This window comes from Apteryx mantelli, chromosome 1 (assembly GCF_036417845.1).
Source record: "Apteryx mantelli isolate bAptMan1 chromosome 1, bAptMan1.hap1, whole genome shotgun sequence".
Taxonomy (NCBI): Eukaryota; Metazoa; Chordata; class Aves; order Apterygiformes; family Apterygidae; genus Apteryx; species Apteryx mantelli.
The window spans coordinates 145,505,871-145,524,477 of NC_089978.1; the positions used below are offsets into that span (position 1 = coordinate 145,505,871).

Sequence of the window (18,607 nt, forward strand, 5' to 3'; positions counted from 1 at the left end):
TAATAAAGAGCATTCCCATTTCATCATTCTTAGGGTTTTTCCCATATTTGTCTCATGTCCGGAAAGACCTGAAATTACAGAAGATGTTAGATAAGGTCTCTCATGCTGTTTCCACTAATTGTTGCGCACCAGCATAAGTGCCTGCCATTTGTCTGTCAAATGCAGTATTTGCTTACAAGTGGCAAGTACAGTGTACGTTCATTCAGGGAACTGAGGGTCACTCTTGGTTTGTGATAAACAGGAGAGGTTAGGCCTTGTTTTGTGTTTGAAGGAGAGCAATCCGAACATGTGCTGTGGTTTCTGATGAGGGCCTGCAGGCCCTGTGACAAGACGGAGAAGCCAGGAGACTGCTTTAGAAATGACCAAAGGGGATGATCGAAGCATGCTGGGATGAGGGGAAGTGAAGAGAGTGCAGCATGTGGCTCTGCCGTAGTCCTGCACTGTGGCTGGTGGTGTGTTGCCTTGTCTGTCAATGCCTTTTTCTTCTTTCCTCCCCTTCAGATCACAACGCTTGTGTTGGGAGAGCAGGCTCTGATGGGAGCGAGGATGCTCAGGATGCCCAGCTGTCTGCTAAAACTGACCAGAGTGATGCTGAACCACAGGCTCGGGGCCCTGTTCATCATCGTCTTTAAGTTCTTGTCCTTTGCCTCCATCCTGTTGTACTGGAGAATCACGGAGGACCCGAAGGTCAGGGGCCAGGTCTACAGCTTGCCTGTTGAGATCCGCTGTGCTCGCTCTGTGCCGTCTCCCCCCCGTGCCGCTGCTGGTGGGCCCCCTCCTCCCCCGGGGGACGTGTTTTTTGTGGAGACCTCAGAGCGAACCAACCCAAATTACCTGTTCATGTGCTCTGTGGAATCGGCGGCTCGGACACACCCTGGGACGAGGGTTGTGGTGCTCATGAAAGGCTTGGCAAACAGAAACACCTCGCTACCCAGCCACTGGGGCTTCTCGTTACTGAGCTGCTTCCCCAGTGTGGAAATCCAGCCCCTGGACTTGCAGGAGGACAAACTGCATAACAGGTCTGAAAAGTCTCTCATGTGTTTTATTTAACAGGCAGTTCACTTAAAAAGCAAGAGCTGCAGAAAGCCTTGCTTGCTCTGCAATATTTTCATGTATTAGAAGTGAATGCCAACCAGAGCTATAGGACACAATTTAGAGAAGCTTAGAGCCAAATATCTGAGTAGTAAAAATACTTACAGCTCATCGAGTTTTGGGAGAGATTGGGAGTATATGAACATTTCTTTAAGTAACCTGAAATATTTTTAATCTCTGCTCAGCTCACTGTAAAGTTTTTCTTGCTTTCCAAAGGGTGCTTTATTTCAAATAATTTTTTCTACTGTTTTACATTCCATAGCAACAGTCTTTTTCTGATCCTCTTTGGGAAAATAAATAGCCAAAAGCAGTTCTCTTACCAGTGTGGGGAAAGAAGAACAATACTCTCCAGCTGAGTCAGTGCTCGGAAGCAGATGTGTCTACTATGTGTTATCTAAATTGCACATCTGATAACACCTGAATAACAAGTGTTGCTGTGACATCTGAGAATGTATTTTGGCTGCAGAATACCATTTGTCCAGATTGCAGCTGATGTAAAACAGTTGGCGGACTGTCAGTGATTAGGAAATATTTCCCTGTGGTTTATTTGCCTCTTATTATTAGATAATAAAATAATGGGCACCTCACAGTGACAGAGCCTGAATTTAATTTACACCAAATCTTTTCCTCCCAGCTAGAATTGTAAATTTTATGACTAATTAATTTACTCCTGTAAGTATTTGTATTTGAAATCTGAGACCTTGTGTTGTCGTTTCTGTCAAGAGTGTGGTTTGACATTTTAAACTTTTTCTTAGTCTTATGTATTATTTGCTTGATTTTAGAGGGGTTCTTCTGTAGAAGCATTTCCATCAAATGTTAGGACTAGGCTTTGAAAGACCAGGATAAGCGAAGATAGAGGGTGCTCAAATGTACAGCTTGTCATGCATTTCTTTAACTCTCATTTCAGCCTGGATTCCAGTTGCATACTGGATATTGACACCTCTATATAGTAACTTGCCATGGTTTGGATACGGAAAAATGATCCAGTCAGCAATGGTATGATCTTCTGTTTTATGTCTGAATTACTTCTTCTCTGTCCTTACTCTGTACTTGCCATTTCTTCACTACATAGAAATTCCACTGCATTTGCAGCACTGTACATGTGGGCAGCTCTTCTCCCGGAAGGAGTGCACATACCAGCAACCGTTTTAGGAGTTACATCAGCACATACATGTATGTGTCCCAGTGGTGAACGTGGCAGAACAGGTCTGTGGTTTCTAGACTCAGATCTTTCTTCTTTTAACCTCCAGTGCATTTCCTACAAAAAAACCTTCCAAAAATCTATTTGTATTTTATTGTACAATTGACAGAATCCTGGAGATCACAATCAGTGGGCGTATTTCTTGATTAAAAGCTTCCCGTCAGAAGCACATGAGCATATCGAATGCACCTTGGCAAGGTTAACCACTTTGGCCAGGTGAGCTGCTTAACCGTGTTTGCAGGACAGCCGCATCACCCGGGTCCTCCCAGTGGATGTGGCGCCACCAGGCTAGGTGTTGCTTCCACCTGCTCATTTCTCCCCTGCGTTCAGCAGCCCGCCGCTCCTTCAAAACAGGGAGGGCTGGAGGAGGGGAGCAGGCGGCGAAGACAGGGGGGTGCAGGCAGCCTGGTGGCTGCGCCTGAGGAGGAAAGCCGGGGAAGGGCAGCCCGACCTCTGGGCCAGCGGGCTCCGGGCGCCTCCTCTGCCGGCCCGGCCTGGGCAGTGGGGGAAGAGGGGCGCCGCTCGCCATGGCCGAGGCTGAGTTTGGGCCTTGCCAGTCCCCCACCTTCTCCCACAAATATTTTTCCGCGGGGCAACGGTGGTTAGTCAGACTTTGCCGGACGAGGGGACGCGGCCAGGATGGGGGTTGGAGGGCAGCACAGCCGTGGGGACGGTGCCTTGCTCCCCCTTCTCTGGAATAACCTGGCTCTGGGAGCGGTTCAACTGTGGTAGATACTGGCTGGTTTATTGCTTCGTATTTGATCTTTTTTTTGTTCTCTTGTGTTTTAATTGCATTTGGGGTTTTTTTGTTGTTTTTTTTCAGACTGTGCTGTTTTTCTTGGAAGAGCATCACTCTGAGGCAGAGACGGGATGCCTGTGTCTGTGCTGTAAATTAAATGCAGGCTGTCTGCCTTGCATTAGTCCTCATCTTCATAAGGTCATGCAGGAGACCAAGGGAAGGACCGGTATTTAGTTTGCCTTTGCATGTCAGCAGATTTTGCCCCCCCTTTTTTCTTTTTTGTTTTTCCTACGCATCTTTTTGGCAGACTCCCACAGCCCTGCCTCTTTGTAGGGGGTGCGTTCTTCATGGAGACTTTGGAGTGAAGCAACCCAAATCTCATCTGCATGTGTCCCCCCAGATTGGCGGCCTGCATTTGCCTTCACACCAGAATAGTCGGCCCCCCTGAAGTGATGGTTCCCATGCCAAACAGGATCATTTTCCATGACAAAACATTGTTGTTTGCCTCTGCTGAGCTGCTACCCCAGAGAGGAAATCCGGCTGATGGACCTGGATGACCTCCTCTTTGTCTGACTGGCACCCACGTCCTCAGCGCAAGGCAAGAGCCACATTTCATAGCCATGCTGTCCAACGTCCAATGCAGTGCAATCAATTTGTGCAAACCTGCAGGCATTTACATAGACACTGGTGGCATCTTCCTTTGGATTTTAAAGAACCCCACCACTGTGCTTGGTGTCCAACTTGGGGATTTACTGACTGACATCTTTCTCATATTAAACCCAAATTCACATACATGGAATTATACATGCTGGGTTTTGTACAGCTTTATCAGGGCCTGTATCATTCAGCTTGTGTTTCAAGAAGATGCATCGTCATGGGTCTCCAAATCCAGAAAAGCTGCAAAGGACTCAGTGCTGTTTCTGAAGCAGCATTTTATTCCACCTTTGCAGAACTGGAAGAAAGTGCTTGAAGCAATCAACTCTACTGAGTTCAGTGAATTCTTAAGAAATATATACGCAACTTTTGGCTGTGTGAGTTAGATCAAGGAGACAGTGTTATAGACAACTAGTAAAATTCTGTTGCTTCATCTTTAATCCCAATATTGCCTTTGTATGTAATAATAAGGAAGAATTCACCAGCTATGTAGGTAGATAAACTGAAGAATCTAAATCTTTAACAAAAATGTCCGCTAGAAAGTTCATTTAACGAAGGAAAATGCCTTTCCCAGGCAGCATGAAACAGTAGCAGATAAATACCAGGTTGCCTGAATAAGTTTACAGTACTAACTGAGCAATATCAAATCTACCATCCTGGCTTTGCTAGCTTGTTCATATAAAATTGCCTTTGTGCTACAGTGCTGTAACAGGACATGCAGACTAGAATAACTGTTACCCCACTCTGCTCAGTGTAGCCCAACAGTGAGAAGAGAAAAGCTCTGTTATATCGTTACAATGATATGGAGGTCTTCTTAGGCTACAGTTTTACAGTAGCTTAAAGCCAGCTTAAGGACTCCCACGACCAGGTTAAAAATATAGGCCAAGAAAGTTTTGCCATGTTAAGTTCATATCCACAATAGGGATTTGTGGTAACAAAGTGTTATCCACAGCAGAATGAGTTTTGGATTCTTGTAGCTACAAGAGATCTTTTCCTGCAGACCTTTTCATCAGTCCTTTCCTACCAAGTCATGTGCACATCATTTTTCACCATCCAGTACTACGTAGTATGATCTGAACTGGAGCCAGGCCAGTACCTTTGAGGTGGAGGAAACAGTGCAGCAGTCCCTTTATTGGCAAGGTGCTCAGTGAAGCGATCCGTTGGTATGTTGCTTCACAGTCACTTCACTGTGGGATCCTAAGGATCTCATAACAGTGCTGGACCAAGCAATGCTCCCTACTTCATCTATCCACCTTCCTCTATGATCTTTCCATCCATCCCTTCCTACATGATTCCTGAGTTAGCTCAGCAACATCCCACTTAGTCTGCTACTCTCTGGCTGTTTCTGGCTCTGGGAACTGCTGCTTTCAACTATTCCCCATAGGAACGGGATGGTGCAAAAAGCACCTGCTGTCACCAGATCTGATCGAACCAGAGAACAGAAACTAGAGAGGGTAGATCTTACATACTCTATGGGAAGAGGACCTCTTCTGGCCAGCTGGAGAGAGAGCAGTGCTCATTTTTATTCTTCTGCTAAAAGAGATTTGGCACCCGTAATAAAAACAGATCTCTGAGGACATGTCCATGAACTGCGGCTGACAGCATGATTAATCTACAGCAATGAAAACGTAGCAACTGGGCAGAGAGAGATGATGTCTGCGATGAGAGAAAAGTCCACAAAGCAAGCTTAACTTATGCTCGTCCATGCCTGTGTCTCCCCCTCTGCCACTACTAGCATATCTGTTGATCTTCAGACAGGAAGGTCCCCTCCTACTTTGTGTCCAAAAAGTTGTCATCATTGGCAAGCTGATAACAAGGTGACCAGGCCATGGTTTTATGAGGCCATAAACTACATGGCCTCCTTTTGCTGGGGAAGTGAGCAGCAGAGCTAACTATGTGCCAGGCTGTGCATCTAACAGTTTACATGTAAAGCTAGTAGCATGCTGGATATAGGGCATTCTGGGTTAGCTCTTGTGTTGTTTCAGGGCTGGGGCTCTTACAGCTTCAGATGGGACATTTCCCAAATGAGGGCTGGGAATCGTTCCAAAGAAATTCTTAAATCCAGGTGAAAGCTAATGCTTAGAACTAGAGATAAGACTTGAAGTGGAAGTCCATTGTTCTAGTACATTTCCAGTAACCCCAACCAGTCCTGCAAGTCTGGAAGGATACAAAAATAGCACCAGGCAGAAAGCTCAAGGGTGAACCTGAACCTGAGCTCTGACTTACTTTCTTACCCTGTTGCCTTGTGAGGCTGCTGCTTAGAGCCAGTTCACCAACTGGTGCCAACCTGTTTCTTGAACTCCTGCTGCAGCAGGAGTTACTGCTTATGTGCAGAGGTTTGTCTATGCTGCAGGCACTAACAGCTGTATTGCTGTGCCTGGCTCACCCCCACTCTCCTCTCCTGGCAGTGACTCGTGTGCTCCATAACAGGCAGCACTTTGTCTTGCCACATACTCATTAAGCTAAAAGTACATTAGCTCTTACTGCAAAAGGAGCCAGATCTCTTCCCCTGTGGTACTTAGCCTTGTGATTACCACTGTCTTTACTTTTCTAGAGCCCATCAATCTATATTATCTGTACATATTCAAAATGGAAGTCTATCTGGTGTTTTTCAAGAGCAGCTGAACAATACAATATACTAAGTCCTAATAATGTGTTTTCCAGGAAACAACTCTGACATGTCTAAGAGTGGTGAAGGAGAGACTTCAAGCAAAGAAGCTGAGAAAGTTCCAGTTCTTAATAATTTCGTATGAGGATGAACAAGTAATGAGCTATTTCCTTGTCCTGCACTTCAGTGGCGATATGATACATAAAGACTGTAAGTCTAATATTTGTTCTTCGTCCTGGCAGGAATCTAAATTCTTAGGTGAAGGAAGAGGTACTTCCACTATAATGCTGTAGTTTAAATGGAATATTTAAAATTATTAGAAAAAAATATCAGGTTGGTGTTTCCTCTGTGAACAGTTTTAGTGGGACCATCACTGTTTAGGCTTCATATTTTCAATGGATTTTTCTTATACTAAAAGATTTTAGTTTAAAGTTCAAGAAAGAGCAGCAAAGATGATAGCAGCCCTAGGAAAGCAGCTGTATTGCATTACTTACATGCTCATGTTTTACTGAAATGTTTAAAGATGGAAGACAGCAAAGATCAAATCAGGTTCCAACTAAGACTGCATAAGCTGATTTACAGTAATCAGTTCAGGTTCTCATAGCTTTAAGTGATAAAGAGAATCATAAACATAAATTCAGTTATGAGGCTCTCCCTGGAGACTGACCTTTCATTATCCTATGTGGAGAGAACTTTAGGAGGACTTTTTTTTACTGTGCCCTAGCCATTCACCGTCCTTTGTACAAGGGGAAATCATCTGACTAGTATAGGTCACAGATTCTGTAGTCTATAGGGTATTCATAAGTTTCTAGCTTTGGGCCTGGGTTAGAAGAGATGTGGCTTAGAGCCTAGAAAGTCCATGGGCTCACTGTAAGGAAGCTGAAAGCACACACTGCTTTATTTTGTCTTTTCCTCTTTTATAGTTTTCTGCTGTTATGAAATGCTCTCAGGTACATTTTGGTACTTCTGTTTGTTTGTTTCATCATTTACAATAAGGTTGTCCTGTCTAATGACCTAACAACCTCACCAGGAAGCTGTTTCTTTCTGGAAACGCTTAAAGGTCACACTCTCCCACATTAGTTTCAGAACAACATGCACTAACGAAAGGAAAAGAAGGTGCCTCTTTATCAAGACATAAGGAAATAGCCTGTGTTCTGCTTCATTTCTCAGGTTCTTTAACCTGCACTATTGTTGTTACACATTATTATCAGAAACAGAGCAGCAGAGCTGCAGCTCTAGCTCAAAATATATATGCAGACTCTTGCCAGATTTGCTGTTCGTAAGAGTTGGACTTCCTCTGGAAGGCATCAGGAAGAAGTAAGCAGTACACTGCTGAGGCAAGAGAGTGAGAAAAACACTTTTCTTCAGCAAGGTCTCTGCTTAAAGGGGTATTTGAACCCAGCAGCTAAGTGTAAAATGTGATGCAAACCTCCCTCAGTCCTTTGGTCCTGGCAGAACATTCTGTCATTGACTGACTTGATTTTACCAGGCTCACTTCAGGCTGGCTGCAGAGTAGATTGCCTTCCAGGGAAGATAAAAAAAACCTCTCCATACATACACTCCCCTCAGGTCAATTCTTCGTAACAGTGTTCTCAGCATTTGTTTAAATATTCAGGAGGCTTAACTGGCAAAGAAAAATGAAGCTGTAAAAACTCTTGAACAGTCTTCAACTAACAGCTTGCAGGCCTGAAAAACTGTAGCTAATTCTAGAGTCTGTCAAGGTGAAGGCTAGTCATGAACAATAAAAGCTCTTCTAGGTTTAACTTAGGTTTTGGGCATTGTTCCTCACATTCTGAAGCTGTGTACTTTTTATACAGAAGAATTCAAGGAAATGGGTGTTTGTTTTTTTAAAGCAGGAGAGCTCATGTCCTTGTCAGTGCCCTGAAGTGGCTGATAAAAGGCAGTTGGTCTGATAGTTGCTGCTGCTGCCCTCCTGTTGGAGCCCATTTAGTTTGTGATCTACATCCTGGCTCCCTATTCCCATGTCTATGCCTCAGACAGGCCAGTGAGGCCAGTGCTTAAATCCAGGAATGGATAACCAGTTCTTGTGAAATGATGGGATTTGTCAAATGCTTTCCCAAGCTCTGATGTTTTCTCTGTCTTTTCCGTGTGTACCTCATTTCATTTGAATCAAGGGGTTATGGTTTTTGGTTCTGTGATGCTGAAGTGAGAAGGACTTACTGAAGTTTGGCATCGACATGTAGTATCATGCAAACTGATAGAGAGGGTTAGAGTACTGTTCTCCCCAGCTTCCACTTCTGTGGTTGTTACTTCTCTGCTGTCACAGGAGAGATGGTTCAGAGCATAAATTGTACAGTACAGGGTCTCTCTCACTCCAGCTCTGAGCATAGAAAAATGCTCTTCTCTGTCTTGTCCTTTGGTTGGACAGGGTAGGAGTAGGGATAGCACAAGTTTATGGGAATTGTATGCAAATTACATGTTAATTCCCATGGAAATTACATGACAATTACATTAATTCTCATGGGAATTGCATCTTACACTGCTGCAAACCTATTACCCCTTGTGTGCTCTTCCCTTTCTGAGGCACTTATCTAAAGGGAGGGAACATAAAGTAAAGGAGATAGAGGAATTTAACAGGTTTTAATGCTCTGCCTAGGGATTCCCTGAATGACCCTACCTAGAACTTCTTTGCCCAAGAGATGTTTGGAAGCTAAGGTGTGTTGACCGTATCTTGTTTCTGAGGAGAAGCTGAGGGAACTGCGCTTGTTCAGCCAGGAGAAGAGCAGACTTTGAGGGGACCTGATAGCAGCCTTCCCATACCTATGAAGAAGCTACCAAGAAGATGGAGCTAGCCTCCACTTCTTGAACTTCACCACTCCAGGGTGCCTGGTGGGAGGATGAGAGACAACAGACATAAGAGGTTCAGACTGTATATAAGAAAAACCTTTTTCACCAAAACCCTGGGCAGCCTGGTCTGATTTTACAGCTGACCCTGCTTTGTGCAGTGGGTTGGACTAGAGACCTCCTGAGGTCCCTTCCATCCAGAATTAGCCTATGATCACATGTTGTCTTTTATTCAGCTGGAATTCGAGGTGGAGGAAGCATCTTCTGCCTTTGGATGAGGAAGTCAGCTTTGAATTTTCTCAGAGAAAGAACAGACTAAAGCCATTGAAGTGTGCAATGGGTTAATTGCTTGATCACGTAACTGCTTCCAGAGCCTGCATGCAGTGTAGGATGGTGCTAGTGGAAGGGCTGCAGCTCTAAGAGTCAGCTAGTTCATCTGCTTCTACATAGGTTGTATTTTAGGACTCTGCCACCCACATGTTGGCATCCACTGCTTGTTAGCTGTTCAGTTCTGTTTCAGATATTTTTCTAACACTCTCTTGACCCAGGCTCTATAGCGTGAAAGGAGCAGCTTCTCAGTTTAGCACTGTAATCCTCTGCTCTTTGGGCCACTTTTTTTGGACATCTTTTGCTGTGCACTGAGACTTGAAAGCAGAATTACACACAGTACACGATTATTGGCTAATACCTATAGCAAATATGCAACTAGGTGAAGCATTAATGTGGTCACCACCCTGGTGCAGGTAGCTGCTGAGTCTCTGCTGGCCAGACAGTTGCCAGCCAGATTGCGAAGCATTGGCATCCCTTACTCCTTGGAATGGGCCATTCCTCAATCTTGTTGAGTTTACATCTTCTGATTCTCTGGGTTTTTTTTTTCTCTCTCTCTCTCTCTCTTTTTTTTTTTTTTTTTTTTGCAAGTTACTGATTCAGCAGTTTCACCTCTGTCTTTGTTTCTGCTTACCTTATCTTGCAGGCTGTAGTTTATATGTTCTCTCCCTTAAAGTTCAGCAATGATTTTTCTCATTAAAGCTGAGCCAAGGTTACACATCCACACATCACAAAACTGGCATGTGGCTCACAGATAGCTGAGCTGCACAACACTGGGCTCTGGTTTACAGTCTTTTCCTTGATGGCTGGATATCTTTTGATACTAAGCCATTGTTTTACTCAATATTAGGGCCTAGCAGCCACCAACAGGATTCAGTGTCTTAGTGGCAACACTTACATTTAAATTCTGTCTTGCCCTGCTACTAGGGTTTGTTCAGGGGGTAATTCTTGCATGCACTGTCCTGGTGCACCAGTGTGCTCTTAGCTTTACCTGGCAAGCAGCTTATATTGTGACTGTAGCTAATAGCACTTGTAACGTTAGAAGAACTATGACATAGTGAAACACAGTATTGAAAAAAAATTGTGTTAACCTTTGGGGACTATCTACCACTTGCCCCCCAAACCCGTCTCACCAGTGATGTGGAGTTGTAGGTTGAACTTTATTTTGTGACTTTGACTATCTCATGTTGGGCATGTTGTGTGATGAGTAAAATTTCTCTTCTTGTTCTGCAGCTCCAGCTGCTTGAGATATAAATATAGGTACTGAAGTGCTACACAAATGTGGCCAGGATCTATCGCTAGCTTAAACTTATTAAACTTGACATTACATTAAATTCTGTTAGAAAGTATTGCATTGCTAGCATTGTATTGTAATAACAACTTCAAACATACAACATATGTTTTGTTAATGTGGAATATTTGTTCTTCACTGACAGCAACATTTTTATACGTATCTTCATCTCACATATTAGATTTATTACACCATCTGGGTGGAGTAACTCTTGTCATTCATCACTATCACAATCTATGCAAATATTAGCAGTTTGTAGTAATAATTGTCATTATTGTATTTGTAGTGCAATTGTAGCTTAGGGACAGACCATCAAGGCTTCAACATCTGGAAATATCCTGCTGCTACTAGAGTCAGACTAATATACCCATAACCATACAAGTGCAATGTGACACTAATATAGATTTATTAACTATAGTGCCAAGGGTCAACAATGGGATAAGTTTATGACTTGCACAGTTCTTTGTAAACAGTTATAATTTTCATTTGTATTTGGTTTTCTAGGACTGTAAAGCTCATAACTGTGCAGCTGTTTGTCAGCTTTTGTAATCACTATCTTTAGTTAATTTTTCATTCTGAGAGTGAAATTCCATTATAAATTCATGTGCCACAATTGTCAAATACCATTTTCACTGGGTCCAAGCTAATGCTATCGAAGTGTTACTGTACAAGAAAATAACAGCATTTGCTAGTATTTTTTGTATTTCACGAAGCTATTGAGCAAGCTCACTTGATTGAGGTTGTGAATGTCTGTTCTTTTGTAAGCTGTTATAGCTCTATCTCAATTCATTCAACAAATTTCTTACTCTATCTAACTGTAATAGCATTACTGACTGTTTTCACTAATCTTAAACTACTGTTTACATGTATTGTATTTAGGGAGACTGAAGCTGAAATGATATTGCCATGACTGGTTTTGTGATTTTCTGCTTGTGACCATTACTTGTGCACCTTATTGGTTCTCTCTTTTCCACGTAAGAGACAATTTTTACATTTTTTTCTATATAACTTAAGTGAGAGGTGATCAGATCTGTGGTAACATTCCCTACAACGATTTTGGGATTAACAGCTATAAAAATGGTCGTATCATTTCTCCCCCCAATCTGTTTATGAGTTCCAGAAACTTGCGAACATCAACCACAAAATCAGAGTAGTTGGAAGACCTCTGACGATCATCTTGTACAGCACCCCTGCTCAAGCAGAATCACCTAGAGCAGGTTGCCCAGGACTGTGTCCAGTCAGGCTTTGAATATCTCCAAGGACAGAGACTCCACAACCTCAGCCACTCGTCCAGTTTTGCATCATTTGCAAACTTGCTGAGAATGCACTCAGTCCCATCATCCAGGTCATTAATGAAGAAATTAAACCGTATTGGGCCCTGTATTGATACCCGGGGAACACCACTAGTGACCAGCCTCCAGCTGGGCTTTGTGCTGCTAATCACAACCCTCTGAGCCTGGCAGTTCAGCCAGTTTTCAATCCATCTCACTGACCATTTATCTAGCCCAAACTTCATCAGATTGTCTATGAGGATGTTATGGGAGACAGTGTCAAAAGTCTTGCTGAGTCGAAATAAATGGCATCCACTGCCCTCCCCTCATCCACCAAATCAGTCATCTCATCACAGAAGGCTATGAGGTTGGCTAAGCATGATTTCCCCTCTGTAAATCCATCCTGACTACTCCCAATCATCTTGTCCTTCATGTATCTGGAAATGGTTTCCAGGATTAATTGCTCCATCATCTTCCCGGGGATCAAGGTGAGGCTGACCAGCCTGTAACTCCCTGGATCTTCCTTCTTGCCCTTCTTGAAGATAGGAGTGACATTTGTTTTCTTCCAGTCCTCAGGAACCTCTCTTGATCACCATGGTCTTTCCAAGATAATCAAGAGCGACCTCGCAATGACATCAGCCAGCTCCCTCAGCACTCACGGGTGCATCCTGTCAAGTCCCACGGACTTGTATATGTTCAGTTTGTTTAAATCTTCCCTAACCTGATCCTCCTCCACCATGGGCGAGTTTTCCTTGCTCCAGACTTCCCCTCTGGTCTCAGGGGGCAGGGATTTCTGAAGTCTGCTGTTACCAGTAAAGACTGACACGAAGAAAACATTCAGTACCTCTGTCTTTTCTGTGCCCTTCGTCACCAGGTCCCCTGTCCCATTCAGCAGCAGGCCCATATTTTTCCTAGCCTTTCTTTTTCTGCTTATGTACTTGTAGAAGCATTTATTTTTGCCCTTCACATCCCTTGCCAGATTCAATTCCAGATGGACTTTAGCTTTTGCAATCCCATCCCTGCACATTTGAATAGTGTTTCTATATTCTTCCTGGGTCATCTGTCCCTACTTCCGCCTCTTGTACACTTTCTTTTTATGTTTGAGTTTAGTCAGGGACTCCTTGTTCATCCAGGCAGGCCTCCTGCTGCCTTTGCTTGATTTTCTGCTTGTTGGAATGGACCACTCTTGAACTCGGAGGAGGTGATCCTTGAATATCAACCAGCTCTCTGGATGCCTCTTCTCTTCAGGACCATATCCCATGGGATTCAAGTAGATCCCTGAACAGGATGAAGTCTACTCTCCTGAAGACCATGGTTGTGATCCTACTTTTTGCCTTGCTCCCTGCTCACAGAAACCTGAATGCCACTGTCTCATGGTCATGCAGCCAAGGCTGCCTCTGCCCTTCATATCCCCATCCAGTCCCTCCTTTTCTGTAAGTATGAGGTCTAGCAGAGCACCTCTTCTCATTAGCAGCTGGATCACCTGTGTTAGAAAGTTACCTCTGCTGAAGCCTTAAGTTACACATATTAATGTACATGTTCAGTTGGAGGTGTGTTGTGTCATGTGCATACTTCTGGGCTCCTTGCTGGTTTAATGAATCGTGTGTTTATGCAACTCTGAATGCTTCCAGTAGCATCATTCTTCAGACAGTGGTGCACATCAACTCTAGATGTAATCAAACAGTGTTTCCAAAGCTATGAAACTCACTCCAGGTGAACGGTAGTGTTCCTCCCATGACTACACCTGAATATTTACCATTATTTATTCTGATTCAAGATGACCTTCCTTTCTCCTTCCCCACAGATATAAATCTAAGATCACAGGATCACAGAGTTGCATTCTTTGACTCTGCTATGGTTTGCTTGAAGAATCTTCTTACCACATGGAGTGTCTATCCAATACTGTCTTAAGCCATTGGACAAACTGTTTCTAACTATACTAGCAGGTATTTCTACTACTCTTATTTTTATTCCAGGAGAAAACTTATTTCTAAAAAACACATAAAAAGTAAAATTGGATATTACAGGGTTAATTCTGGAAACATAAAGGTGTAGTTAAGTACCAAAGATCTGCTTATAGACAGGTGCCATAGCTGTCCTCTCTATATATTTGCAATATCTTATTTCATGGTCAAATTTGCCCATTTCAGTTGCAATACTTTCTTATTCTCGCCTCAAACATTCACACACGCATGGCCTGCCATTCTTTTCTAAGGTCAGGAGAAAGAGCTCTGAAGTTGTTGCTTTCACCCCTAAATACAAAAAAAGGGATTTGCTGGTGGATCCATCTGTATTTTAATACCTCTCTGTTCTTTCATTGCTAACAGACTGATTAGTCACCTGCTAAATTTGGTATTATCAAAATTTGTCTCTGATATTGTTGTTGGCAATGTGAAAATGCAGATATTTAACTGTTTTCTGGTGGGTCCCAAAAATGCTCCTCCCAGCACTGCTTGTGATCAGGGATACGGTTCAAGACTGCTAACAGCTACCTGAGTATGCAGTAGTAGTTTACTGGACCTTTTACCTTCTGTTTTTGTTACTGCATTTGTATCAAATTTACACATGCCTCCTGGATATTTGTCTATTCATATGACCACATGCTTACTTGACAGGACATCACTAAAGTCAACAGTACTTGATTTATTCTCCTAAAGCTTTTACAGAGTCAGGTGAAATTGCTTCTTCCAAGGCTGATCCAATCTATGTGGATGCGTTTCTACTTCATCCATCATAAACCTAGCTTTCCAATAGTTTGATGGACTAAGGTATTTAAAGGTGCAATAAAATTATGCAAAGCAAACACACAGTGATAAGAGAAAGAAAACAAGAAACTAATTAAAGGATCTCACTATATTTTCACTTGGCCTGTAAAGCTAGATTTGGATGTTCATGACATATTCTGGAGGATCTCTGTTGTACCAGATGTCCCCAGCTCAGCCCCAGGCTAAATGCCTCTAGCTCTGGATCCCATGCTAAGGCTGCAACTACCCTTTGCTTCCCCAGGCTCAATGCCTCTAGCTCTGGATCCCATGCTAAGGCTGCAACTACCCTTTGCTTCCCCAGGCTCAATGCCTCTAGCTCTGGATCCCATGTTAAGGCTGCAACTACCCTTTGCTTCCCCAGGCTCAATGCCTCTAGCTCTGGATCCCATGCTAAGGCTGCAACCACCCTTTGCTTCCCCAGCAGTACCTTCCTTGATGGGCTCAAGAGATCACATCTGCATTTCTATTTCAACTGCCCTTTTGGCTGCTTGCCCACACAGGGCTTTCTGCCTGGATATTTTTGCATCACAGATGCTGCACACAAGCGATCTCAGCACACTGCTCACTGGTCCTTCATCCATTTATTCTCGTCTCAGTTCCTCACTTTCCTTTTCCAGAGTTCCAGTTTTCTTCCCACAGGTTCTATTTACTGTCCTGAATAGGCAGGTCAAATTACTCAAGACCTTCACAGAGAGGCTAGCAAGAACTTCAACACTTGTCTGATATATGCCTTTGATTTAGTGCTATCCAAGTGGGTTATAAATGCCTTTCATTCTTCTGTCAATTATTTTTTACCTGCAAAAGTTCCTCATTTCCCCATACAGGGTCTTATCTGGATAATTCATTCTCCTAAACTATCCTCTGTATAGAAAAAAAGTCATCATTTCTTTCTGACTGGCAAATAGTCATTCCCATACCTAGGTGTCACAGATGAGTGATGCACTTCACTCGTAAAAGAGAAGCAGCGGTATGTTTTATTGATATAAGACAGTGATTTAACAAAGTTCAATGGCAAATAAGACAGTGGTTTAATGAGATTAGATGGCAAGGTACACTCGGTTATTTACTGTGTAGAGGACAGGGTCAGACAAAATTGTCAAGAAGACCCTCCCATTGAGTTGTGAGGTTCAGAGTGGATCCCCTTGCTTTCCAAACTCCTTCTCAGAGGAGTCTGGGTGAGGCTGGATCCCATCTTAGTCCCAGACTTGGTCAACGGTTTATGTCTAAGGGATCATGCGTGCAATTAGTCAGAGATATAACTCAGCAAAGTTTCGCAAAGTTCAGCATGCTATTAATCACTTACCGAGGATCTGTCGCAGGTAAGTAACCTTGAGAGGCATCCCTGCTCAAGGGGAGATCCTGGCATGCAGCCCGCTGCCGTGCAGGAGAGCTCAATAGGCTCTGGGCCCTATTTATGGGGGGGGGGGGGGGATGATTGACTCATAGTCACATTTGCATACTAGATGGATTTTAGTTGGCGCATGATCAATTAGCCCCTGCCAATGTGTTGTTTACGGAGAGGTCAGGTTGGGAGGGGGTGGAGGCAAGAGCACATCCCGGGGGGAAGGCGCACACCGTCACACTAGGTCACAAACCTTAATACAGAACAAGCTAATGTAGTGTCTCTCAAACTCCCACTGCATGGACACATTTATCTACTAGCACTGCCTTAAATGTCTATCAAGCTGCTTTTTTGCAAGATTTCAGTCCAAAGCTAGAGACATTTATTCTCCACATAAATGGCTATGCACCTGGGACACAGGCAGCTGAACCTCATGAAACTGTGCCCTCAGTTACAGCATTGCTTTGCTTTTCAAGAATACTGTATAAAGGAGATTTTTAATGCAGAGAACTGCAGGAATGATAGTCGAATTGGCCACAAGAGGGCACAGCTGTTGCTTTAAAATGTTGACTATTAAAGACATCTTCCAGAGTGTCTTGCCCAATTCAACAGCCTCTCTAAGCCAGTCTCTCTTGTAACTCTGCATTTAAGCATATTCTGAGGGATATCAAAGAATTACATTCTCAATCCAATGCAGTTAGTAATGGAGGGGAGATATATATTGTGTTTCTCTTACAGGTCACCCTCTTCCAGGGGCCAGTGTGTGAGCCACCCTCTGTTTTCTGCCACTGCTGGGTGAGGTTGAGCTGATGATGTAGGGGCCAAGAAGCTGACCCAAGGCACACACAGAAAGGGAGGGGAGTGGAAAGGTTTTGAGGGCAGAGGATGTACACGGTCTTCTCTGAACACAGAGCTGTGAGGCTTGGGTCTTCTTCCCAACCATCCCAGGGATGTGCACTATGTGCAGGTAGGATCACAGGATGGGCACTGTATACATTCCTTTTAAGACTTGTTTGGACAGCTCATAAGACTGGAAGGAGGATTTCCTCCCTCTACCTGGGATATGTCTGCTGCAATGCTGTTAGTGGCTGTAGTTCCTCTTTCTACACTGTGGGAGCACATGATCACATCTCCAGTTTTCCCAAGGGTCCTTCTATTCATAATTGTTGTGAATTGATAAAATATTTAAATCCTAAATTGACTCTTATTTCTGTTTTCTGTAGACTTAGCAGCTTCCTGCTCAGCAGTTCAGCTTCTCTCCTCCCCACAGTCTAGGGGCTGGGTTTGTTGCTGAGTCCAGGTACAGCCTAGTCAGCTTAAGAGAGAGCAGCCTGGTTGTCAAGTCAAAGAGTGCATTTAACAGCAAGCATGAGTTCTGGACAGCCAAGTCACAAACACTCAGGTAATTGCCCTTCTTGGTCATTTTGGGCAGGTAACCAGTGAGTGCCTAGGTATTCAGGGATCTTTGGGCTTCTCTTTTGCAGTTTTCTTCTTGTACCATTTGATGCAAATCTGAATCCTTAGTCTGTGCCTCTGTTTTTATTATTTGCCCCCCTCCCTCATCTCCCCTTTTGCTTAGCAGGTGTATTTGCTAATGGTTAGATAATATGCTTGCACCTGCTTTCCTGTAATTTTCTGCTTATGTGAAGTTCTATCCAGCTTTATCTGTTAAATCTGCTAATTGCCTAGGCATAAGCTGTAGCAATTAAATCACAGAAGGAGAAAAAAAGGAAAGCCCTTATTCACATCCTTAGTTTATATTCTACATTGCAAACAACATTCACACTTCTGCAGTATACACAGTCACAATTTCCCTGTAAACAACTGATCCCCTCTGGCTAAGTCAGCTGCTTATACCAGTTATGTTCATATTTAGGCCTGGAGTTAAGCCCTTGCATAGAAGACATAATGGCAGAATTATACAGTTCTGATGTAATCATATAAAAACAACTCTACTTGCTTTCAGTATAAACTGAAAATGTAACATTTCATTCTCTGACATCACCAAATGCGTGCCCTAGAAGAATTTGTACAGTTTATTTCTCGCCATTTATTTTTACTACTTGAACTATCACTCAGATCTGATAATGTCTCATAACGGTATCACTCAACGGTGTATATTTTTTCTATTAGGATGGATTTGCCAAGTTCCAGGGACTTCTTACAAGTATCTGCTGTTGCACTTTGAAAAACAGAGGAGTCTAGAAACTGGTGATGCTTGTTTGGCTTCAGGTAAGTTTGTTTTACTTGACTTTCAGTAACATCATCCAATTTTGGTTATTTCCTTTTTTTTTTTTTTTTGCTGCTTATAGCTTTGCTACTAAAGAAAATATCAGTGAAGCACATCCCTTAGTCTAGGAACCTCTTTACTCACTGCAGGGCACTCCAGTACCCCTTTAGGGACATCCTGAGCAGATATGAGCGTGTGGTGATCTGAGAGCATCAGAATGGTTAAAGCCCTTGCATGAAGGAGTTACAAGATATTCCATGGTAACAGGCCTTAGGTCCTTTT

General features: G+C 43.3%; 1 protein-coding gene across 2 annotated transcripts in view; it reads left to right on the plus strand.

Moving 5' to 3' along the window:
- Positions 1-2,189: 2,189 nt before the first annotated feature.
- Positions 2,190-18,607, plus strand: part of LOC106488985 (uncharacterized) — a 29,299-nt gene continuing 12,881 nt past the window's right edge. Inside the window, exons 1-8 of one of the 2 annotated variants that reach the window (XM_067305692.1) lie at positions 2,190-2,298; positions 2,403-2,509; positions 3,117-3,630; positions 6,351-6,504; positions 11,597-11,691; positions 16,834-17,062; positions 17,319-17,497; positions 18,229-18,327. In XM_067305692.1, coding sequence (XP_067161793.1) covers positions 17,464-17,497; positions 18,229-18,327 — 133 coding nt within the window. In that variant the 5' untranslated portion in view covers positions 2,190-2,298; positions 2,403-2,509; positions 3,117-3,630; ... (2 more) ...; positions 16,834-17,062; positions 17,319-17,463. The remainder of the gene's footprint in view (positions 2,299-2,402; positions 2,510-3,116; positions 3,631-6,350; positions 6,505-11,596; positions 11,692-16,833; positions 17,063-17,318; positions 17,498-18,228; positions 18,328-18,607) is intronic. The other variant, XR_010885726.1, reaches the window with a different exon arrangement.